General features: G+C 39.1%; 1 protein-coding gene across 4 annotated transcripts; it reads left to right on the top strand.

The window, feature by feature from the left end:
* Nucleotides 1–830: 830 nt before the first annotated feature.
* pxylp1 (2-phosphoxylose phosphatase 1) lies at nucleotides 831–7,464 on the top strand. 4 transcript variants are annotated; one of them, XM_077612153.1, is made up of 7 exons: nucleotides 831–915; nucleotides 1,531–1,706; nucleotides 1,869–2,015; nucleotides 2,992–3,180; nucleotides 3,723–3,849; nucleotides 5,571–5,710; nucleotides 5,979–7,464. In XM_077612153.1, exons 3-7 carry the CDS (start codon nucleotides 1,934–1,936, stop codon nucleotides 7,004–7,006), a joined length of 1,566 nt encoding a protein of 521 aa, XP_077468279.1. In that variant the 5' UTR covers nucleotides 831–915; nucleotides 1,531–1,706; nucleotides 1,869–1,933; the 3' UTR covers nucleotides 7,007–7,464. The 4 variants fall into 4 exon arrangements, with proteins under 4 accessions (XP_077468279.1, XP_077468280.1, XP_077468281.1 ...); XM_077612154.1 differs by having other exon boundaries at nucleotides 831–911; XM_077612155.1 differs by lacking the exons at nucleotides 831–915; nucleotides 1,531–1,706 and adding an exon at nucleotides 1,711–1,817.
* Nucleotides 7,465–9,533: the final 2,069 nt, after the last annotated feature.

Genomic DNA, 9,533 nt, shown 5'->3' on the forward strand with positions numbered 1-9,533 from the left:
ACTGGTCAGGTGGAAGAACCACTCTGCCATTAGTGAGGTTGTATTTATGTTTGAGTTTAAAATAACTCACAAATCAAGAGTGATGAGACAAAAGGTCAGAGCGATAAGAAAATACAATGGTTATGATCTTGAAAAATGTCAACACCAAAGGTTGAAACACATAATGCCCTCACATATAGCCTTTTAATATGTCAAAAGTCACCTATAACCATAGGTGTGCCCTGATAAAAGGGATGTTCATGCACAAATTGCTACATATTTAGTTGTTAAGTTGAAGATTTTAAAGGAGCCCAAATTGATATACATTTATATATATATATATATATATATATATATATATATATATATATATATATATATATATATATATATATATATATATATATATATATATATATATATATATATATATATATGGATTTCTCAGCTTTTCCTGTCTATGAATGAAAATTAAAGGCTGGTGGCAGGGTGCAGTCAAGGTAAGAAGGCATGTTTGCAAAGTATGGTCTTCTCTACAAAGACTCACGAGCCACGTGCTCCAACATGAACTCAATGCCTTTAAAATAGTCAATCTTTAACTGGTGTTTTCTCTTAGAGATTTTGGTGTGTGTGTGTGTGTGTGTGTATGTGTGAATGTGTGTGTGCGTGTGTGTGTGTTTGTGTGTGCATGCGTGTGTGTGCGTGCGTGCGTGCGTGGGGTACCATTTTAGGTCAATTTTACATAACTTTTTAACTGAGAAGACCCCCGATGCAAGATGGCCGCTGGTTTCTTTTGCCGCCTTCTCGGGCATTACGTATCTAGGTTAATATATATACATATTAGATTATAGCTTACAGTCGATTGGTTAAAGAAATGTCTATACGTTACAATACTTCGCGTTGCTTCTGTGTGGCGAAGACCGTCATTTTCTGTAGGTAAAGTGCAAATTGTCTTTATTCTCTTCAATGTTGTTCAAGGCTTGTTTTTAGGTTCGTCTCCTGCAGTGAGCGCATAGATGATCTCATCTCATTTTCTGAACCGCTTTATCCTTAGGGTTACGGGGGGTGCTGGAGCCTTAGGCAGGGGGACACCCTGAATTGGTGGCCAGCCGATCGCAGGGCACAAAGAGACGGACAACCATGCACTCTCACATACTTAGGGGTAATTTAGTGTGTCCAATCAGCTACCCATCACATCAGAATGTGGGAGGAAACCAGAGTACCCCGAGGAAACCCACACATACAATTTTGGAGCCCAATTTTAGAACATACTAACTCTATACACATGGACATTTTAACCCAGGACCCCAGATTTATGTGCTTGATGCAATAACTAAAGTGACGGTTTCTGCTTTTAATTATTTCGTTGTGACAGATAAATAATAATAATAATACACATAAACGTGAACCTTTAGTTCAACTCAACTGAAGTACATTGCGCACATAGCCAGTGCATTATTTTTTCTTACATTCCTATTTTATTACAATGCAATGACAAAACCACCCTAATTTCCTTTCTTTCCATTTTCTGAACCGCTTTATCCTCTCTAGCGTCGCAGGGGGTGCTGGAGCCTATCACAGCTAACTTTGGGCCAGAGGCGGGGGACAACACCCTGAATTGGTGGCCAGCCAATCGCAGGGCACAAGGAGACAAGCAACCATTCATGCCCACACTCCTACCTAAGGGCAATTTAGAGTGTCCAATCAGTCTACCATGCATGTCTTTGGTATGTAACTTTGGTATATAGCCTCGTAACTTTGGCCGCCTCCCCTGCATCTGCGTTTGATTCCCTGACAGCCGCACACATGCCACTGGCCCGTCGCATGGATTTCCCTAGGTACTCCAATGCACCTCCAATTGATTTGATCTCATTCAATTATTTTCACAGATTCCCGGTACTGACTGGAGGCTGCATGGCTAACAAACAGGGTCGTGGAGCAATCAAACGTCACTATGTTGGCTCGTAACTGCTTCCTCTTCCTGGTGGTGGTGAGTGGAGTAGCACTTGCCATCATCTGTTTCAGCCTTCAGTTCTGTAAGTATGCTCTTTTTATAGTTTAGAGGTGTAACCAGGGAAAAGTGAGGGTTTTCCTCCCATACAAAGTTTTCCTGGGGTTATTTGTTCACCGTAATTAGCCTTCAGCACAGTGGTGAAATTCCATTTCAATCCACCATTGGTGATGTGGCAAATAGCAAGCATGCACTGTGGAACTCATTCGCAAAATGTTGGTTTTAACTCAGAACTTTGTCATAACTTCCTAAACTCAACCTTTTAACACAACTGCCTTCTATTTTTTTGTCCTAATTTGTGTGTGATATGTTTTTAAGGGGGAGATTTGTTCAAGTTTTACAAAAGCCCTCTTGTGTATGTGCCGCGTCAGAGCCGTTTTCAAAAGTTTTAGTGTGTCAATTGGTAGGCGGGGTGACAGTGTATGGGGCATAGAATGTAGAGTGAGACTGGTTGTGGTTCTGAATGGACGATAGTGTGTGTGTGTTTGGGGGGTGTTTGTGTGTATGACTGGGCCTCAAGTGTCTTTACTGTTGACAAAATGGTCTCCGCGGCTGCAGCACACTTTTCCTTGTTTCTCATCATGGGTAAGTTTGAAGAAAACATAGTCTTTCTAAATTACTCAGTTGTAGAAAAGCAATGCTCTGTATTTATTTCAACTTTTGTAAATATCGAAGGATTTATTAACAAAGATTGTGAGTTCTTTTGTTTACATGGACTTCATAATCATCGCGTCATGTCTTGACATGATTATTTTCTAATTTTGGGAATTCTGTGGACATGCTGCAGCAACATGAATGTATGAACAAGAAATGTTTTTCTTTTGCATTTTATGCTTCATCGTTTTCCCCGGCATTTCAACATGTGGAATATTTTTCTTTGTTAAGTTGATTCTCTCCTATGGAATCACAGGAGTGCCCAAATTGAAAAAAAAAAAAATATATACATAAATATAAAGAGAAATAAATGAATAAATTCTGACTTTTGTGTGGCATTTTTGCAGTTAATCTAATCCCCACCACTCCTCTTGTGGAGGAGAGACTTTTACAAGCTGCAGATGGAGCTGTTCGGATTGCTCAGGGCAAGAGCAGAAAACGGGTGTTCCCAGTGCCTCACACCCAGAAACCAAACCCCTTATCTGAAGCCTATGGCTATTGCAACACTCCCAGCCACACTGAACAAGCCTGGGAAGGTGCTCACTGTTTCTAACAAGCTGACAGTCCTGTCTTCTGGCTCATTAAAGTAGTAATTTAAACCATTTACCGAAATAAAAGATCTCTCCATATCTTGGTTAAATTTTAAATTAGATGATGGTAAATTAATCCTTGTTATGCTCAATTTTGGTTTTCTGCTTTCTTGTATCACCTTAATTGAGAGACCTAAATTAATATTCTGTATGTGCAGCTACAGTTGTACTCTGCTGCAGCTCAGGTACCAATATTTTCAGATATTTACAAAAGTATCCATGAATCCTTAGTGATGAATATTTTGAATTCTCTGGTTTGCAGGAGAAGCTTTTAGTTTGCAATTCACAACCAAGGATATAATCTGCTACCTTTACTATACTGAATGGTCTTGTTGACTGGTTATTGCTAAAATAGTGTTTGTGGAACTGAGTTATTTAATATGTCATGTCAAATAGAATAAAAATTGAAACTTACAGATGTATATTTTACCCTGATTTTGGTTCATTTGATCAAAGTGCACTGTGTATTGTTGTCTACCTACTTGCAGGTCATATTCCAGCAGACTACAAACTGCTATCAGTCCAGGTGATGATTCGCCATGGGGACCGTTACCCACTCTACGCTATACCCAAGACCAAAAGGCCAGCCATCAACTGCACACTGTCCATTAGCAGGTACTTCACTAAGCCATATGTCATTTTAATTGAGATACAATAGACAAGGAGTGTCAAACCAATTCCACAAGGGGCCAAGAGGGTCCTGGATTTAGTTCCAACCAATTCAGAGCAGACCGTTAACCAATGAATTTTCTGATGAAACAAGTAGCGCCTGACTTCGATTACCTGGTTATACTTTTTAGATGCCAGATTGGTGAAAATGTCTCCTTGCCAATGGTTGGAAGGAAAACTTGAACCCATTTAACTCTTTATTGAATTGATTTGACAGCAATGCCATAGACAAACATCAATGAATTCCACAATGTGGCAGGGTTACAGGGAGATGGTTGTGAAAGCTAGCAAACTTCAAACGATCAGACCAAAAGCACTGTGAGGTTTACGTGAAGGCTGATTGGACACTCTAAATTGCCCCTAGGTATGAGTGGGCGTGAATAGTTGTTTGTCTCCTTGTGCGCTGCGATTGGCTGGCCACCATTTCAGGGTGTCCACTGCCTCTGGCCCGAAGTGAGCTGGGATAGGCTCCAGCACCCCCTAGGGAGGATAAAGTGGTTCAGAAAATGAGCTAAGATGAGATGAAAATTTCACTGCAACCCACAACCACAGCATGGTGATTGTTTAATCTTCTTGGCTGGCAAAGGTTGGAAGTGATGTGCATATCAATTTGATTTATTAAATTAAGCCAACCAGCAATCATGGCTGCTATCAGTAAAGTACAGTAAGGTTGTTTTCTGTTGTTTTCAGAGTTGTATAAATCACAATAAGTCATGTAGAACTGGCGCGGTAAATGAATATCATTATCAATAATCAATTATTGATATATATAAAAGTTAAAAGGCAAGATGGTAGTTTGTGCTGAAGTTTCGGCCACTGTAAAACATCTTTCTAATCTGGGGTATTAAAAAAAAATCCTATGAAGTAATAGAAGATCTGTTGTTTTTAAAGGTACAATTCCTGGAATTGTATATTTAATTTTATTTATTTTGGAAAACTAATGATGTAAAATATGTCATTACTGTAAATTAACTTGCTTTTTTATCTGCTGCTGAACAGTTTCTACTTTATCCATCTTGATCTGGCCAATGGTCACTATTGAAACAGTTGTGTGCCTGCCTCGGATGCCCCCACTTTTTAAAAAAATGTATTTTATTTTTTTAATCCGTGTTCAGACTGATAACGATCCAACTGATTTGTTAAATTGGATTGTAATCCCCTAACAAATCAACAACTGCTCCTCTTACTGACGTGATTGGAGTGACCTTGCGTGCTTACCCGAGCTCACGTGGGTCTTTTTATTATTATTTTTTTATATATATGTTTTTTATATCTAATCCTAATGTAATATCACTTGCGGTTTGAACTTTGTTTTGATCCTACGTACCAATACAGATGCCTCCCACTGGAGAGACACCTTGTGGCAGGGGGGCAAATGAATGACCGTAGTAGTACAGACGCCTTTTTTTCCCCCATAACCTCTGCAAAAACGTATTTTGATGGTAGAAAGCAATGTTGGCAGTTGATGCAAATGCATAATGCTATGAATTCTTTCCACTCATATTATTGATCGACTCAGAAAGACACGAATTAGTTTGCATGTGTGAGTATTATTTGATATAATTATAAGTGATGTTGGCGGTTCTGGTGAACAGTATATAAAGCAATATAAAGCAAATAAAACAATATATAAAGTGAGTACTGCATTTCTGTATCACACACCCTAGGAATCCCACACACCCCCTGTTGAGAGCCTTCATAAGTCACATGGGCCTTGGAGGACAGGGGCGCTGGGAATCTCCTTTGGCCTCTATCCCTCGATTACCAAACCATAATACTTGCGAAATGGGAGAGCTCACACAAACTGGTAAGCACGATATTTTCTCTTTTGGTTCCAGAAACCTGACTGTTTTTTTTAGCATTAGGAGATGATTTAAAATTGAGTTTTCAAATTAATATACTTTTTCTGTTTGTTCTACATGCTAGCTACTTAAAGAGAAATGTGCAATTTTGCAAATGTTAAATTTAATCTCTGTTAAGGGCTATCGATTCCATTACTTCCATAGTGATTGATTGATGCATTTACTTAAAACTTCAAAACTTCTTAAAACTTCAAAATGCATGCTTCATTTTAGGTGTCGTGCAGCAACTACACAATGGAAAAATCCTCCGTCAAGCCTACAGGCCACATAGCCTCATCCCTTCTGACTGGTCACCTCAACAGGTATGGGTGGAAACCACAGGAAAAAGCCGCACACTTCAGAGCGGACTGGCTTTTCTCTATGGGTTCCTCCCAAAATTTGATTGGAAGAAGCTGACGTTACATTCCCAGTGGAGTACATTGTTTTGCGGCTCTGCCTGCGATTGCCCTGCCAGGAACCGATACCTAGAGGAAGACCAGAGGAGGCAATATCGTCTCCGATTGGCTGATAAGGAACTAGAAAGAACTTATGTTGACATGGCAAGCACTTTAGATATTCCAACACGCAACCTCCGGGCCGCAAACCCAATAGACTCTCTGCTCTGCCATCTCTGCCACAACCTTTCTTTTCCATGCGTGTTCACAAAAGACGGCAGCACCAAGAGGTGTCTGAGTACAGCACAGTTTGCTGGGATTCGCCGACACCAGCTAGATAATGAAAAAGATCGGACAAAAATGGGATTGTATCGTAAATATGCAATCCTGGCAATGTATCCCTACCTCAACCGAACTGCCAACAAAATGGAGCGAGTAGCCAAGGTTGCCGCAGGTACCCGGAAGCCAAGAGCTGGAGGCGAAGAGGTGTTTACCCTGTCATCTGCTCATGATGTAACCATGGCACCTTTGTTGAGTGCCCTGGGGTTGGAGAAGGCCAGGTTCCCACCTTTTGCAGCAAGACTAGTACTTGAAATGTGGGAAAGCACCTCCGTGAAGCAAGGACAGCAGGGCCAGAAGGCTGGAAAAGGAGAAAGGTCAAAACCAAAAGATGGAGAATTTTTTATCAGGCTACTCTACAATGGAGAGGATGTAACATATCAGACCGCATTCTGCAGCTCTTTTGACCGCAGCACCAGTCAGCCTCTCTGCTCTCTGAAAAAGTTTATTTCTTTCGTTAGGAGGGACATGTTCAATGTCGTCAATGCTACTTCCTACCGGGAGGCATGTTATAGTCATACTGTATAACAAAAAGTAAAAGAGAGAATTTCTTTTTTCATTTGAAATTAAAAGTATAGCAAAGTGACATAGCAAAGTGAAATATTGTTGTGGTTTCCCTCAGATATAATTACACTCATTAATATTACCATTATATTTGGGGAAAAAACTTTTATAATGTTTGATAATCTTTTTCATGACTTATTGAATTATTTTAATTAAATTTAACTGACAACGGTGGCATAATTTTGAAGTTATGTACTAGTTTATAAAGGAACGGTGTGGCCGGGTACTTTACTTATTACTTAGCAATAAAAATCTTTAGATTTTTGTCACAAAAATTTGTAGTTCTATGGGAACTAACAGATCACTAAGACACTTTATTCTTACATTCCAGACATGGAACCAGAAAGGAAACTGTCATATTATAACATGTAAATGTTTGAATACCATATTGTATGCTGGAATAAACACATCTAGAATTTTTATGTGTTTTTGTGCATTCTTGTAGCGTTTGCACAATTCATTTGGATCTTGAAAAGTTAATCCTGCATCTAACAATACCATCTTCATGCAGAAATTTAACTGGTTCTAGAAATGACTGTGTAGAGTGCGTTTTAGCCGAAGCACCTTCTCTGTTTTGTCCCTCACAAACCTGGAACTCAATAACAATTATCATACGAGAACTCATTTATCTTCAAACTGCATAAGGGACTGAAGATGGAAATTACCCTTCAGCTATAATCTTACATTTTTACATATATATGTTCATTATCATAAACATGCTAATTTTCATTAATTTGTATTGTCCCTTTATTAATTAAATCAAATTCACAGGGTCTGTAGCTATAAACTGGATTTGAAATATTACAGACTCTACCAAGAGAACTTTTCACATACTACCAATCAAAATGTAGCAACCCCTATCTAAGCCTTTGGGTGTTAATATTTATGGAATGAAATAAATGATAAATCATTCGCCAATAGTTGGCAGCTGTTCTTTGAAGCTACCAGTAGATGGCACTTGAATTCCACGTTGTGTCAGGTCATATAAACCCATCTGCTATTTACTAGTTTTCTGTGTTCACAACTGTGCTACTACAACCAAGAACTAGTGGCATCATTTCTATTTATGGGAAGAATCCTGCCTCTTTGTAAACAGTATATTTACTGGCCCACTACTTTTTGGTGGCATGCTTTTGAATTGCAATTCTGATTTAGTCGATATTCCAACACAAAACAACTTATAAATTAGATAGTTTAATAGTATAGTTATAAGTAATTATTAATAGATTTTCTTTTTACAATGACACTAGGATTAAATATCTGATGATGGTGCATAACACAAAATAAATTAACTTGGATTTTAAAGGGTAGTATATATTAAATTTATAGGCAAATATTCGGGCCAGTGGAAGAGTGGTTAGCAGATCCAACACAGTTTTGAGATCAATGGTTCTCCCTCCCTGTCTGGAGTTTGCATATTCTCCAGCAGGCCCATGTGGATTTTCTCTAGGCACACCAGTTTCCACCCACATCCCCAAAACATGCACTAGGTATGAGTTGAAGCGCATTCAACGGTTGTTCGTCCCCAATTGGCTACCAACCAATACAGCGTGTCCCCTGCCTACTGCCTGTCGTTAGCTGAAATAGCCTCTGTGACCCCCTTGTGAGGATAAGCGGTACAGAAGATGAATTCATAATAGGCAAATATGCAAATGCACCCCAACACCTTTCCCATGCTATTTTCTGATGTTAATGATAGTTCTCCACGTCTGGATGACCACACTTATCCCACGGTTATCCTGGGTTCTCTGACCAGCGCCTCCCCCTCTAGACTTAGAACATTCTCTACCACACTTCTGACATCATACTGTCAGAGCAAGGTCGATCCACATTGTTTCACCGTTATTTACTCATTCTTTGATGTTTTTCACTGTGCCTCTGGCTTTGGTTACTGCACTGAGACAAATCAAGGTTAATGTATGGGGTGTGTCTGCTTTTGCTGTTCTGTTTGTTTGGCCCCCAAACCATGTAAACATGAGTCAACTTGGCTGCAAAACAACAATGTTTACGCACACCCCGAGTATATAAAACATGGCTCATAAAACAAATCAGCAGATAAAAGGTGTGTAAGAGGATTTGATGCCACATTACAAAAAGCTATCAAAAAAAACCAAAGATACTTTTTCAGGATTTTAGATTTTTTTTTCATTGGATTTTATGAGTTGGATGGGGAGGGAAAGCATTTCATTGTTCTTCCTGTCACTACAGAAGGAGAGATTGACCAAATAAGTAAAGTTTGTTAATACCTGCGGGAACAAGTGATGTTCTATGGCACATTTTAAGAATTACTGGGTTCAAGAGTTGAGAGAAGTTTTTGCAAAACGGAGCCAGACATTGACAAATGAGATCAATCTTGCAAAATTTCTGTCCTGAACACAATCCAAATAGTTTCTGCTCTTAATGTTCCACAATAATTCACAATCAATGAGCTCCTTAGATAATTTGGTTTTGTTGCACAATGTATCATTGTCAGATTGATTTCCAATCCAGT

This window comes from Stigmatopora argus, chromosome 10 (assembly GCF_051989625.1).
Source record: "Stigmatopora argus isolate UIUO_Sarg chromosome 10, RoL_Sarg_1.0, whole genome shotgun sequence".
NCBI lineage: Eukaryota > Metazoa > Chordata > Actinopteri > Syngnathiformes > Syngnathidae > Stigmatopora > Stigmatopora argus.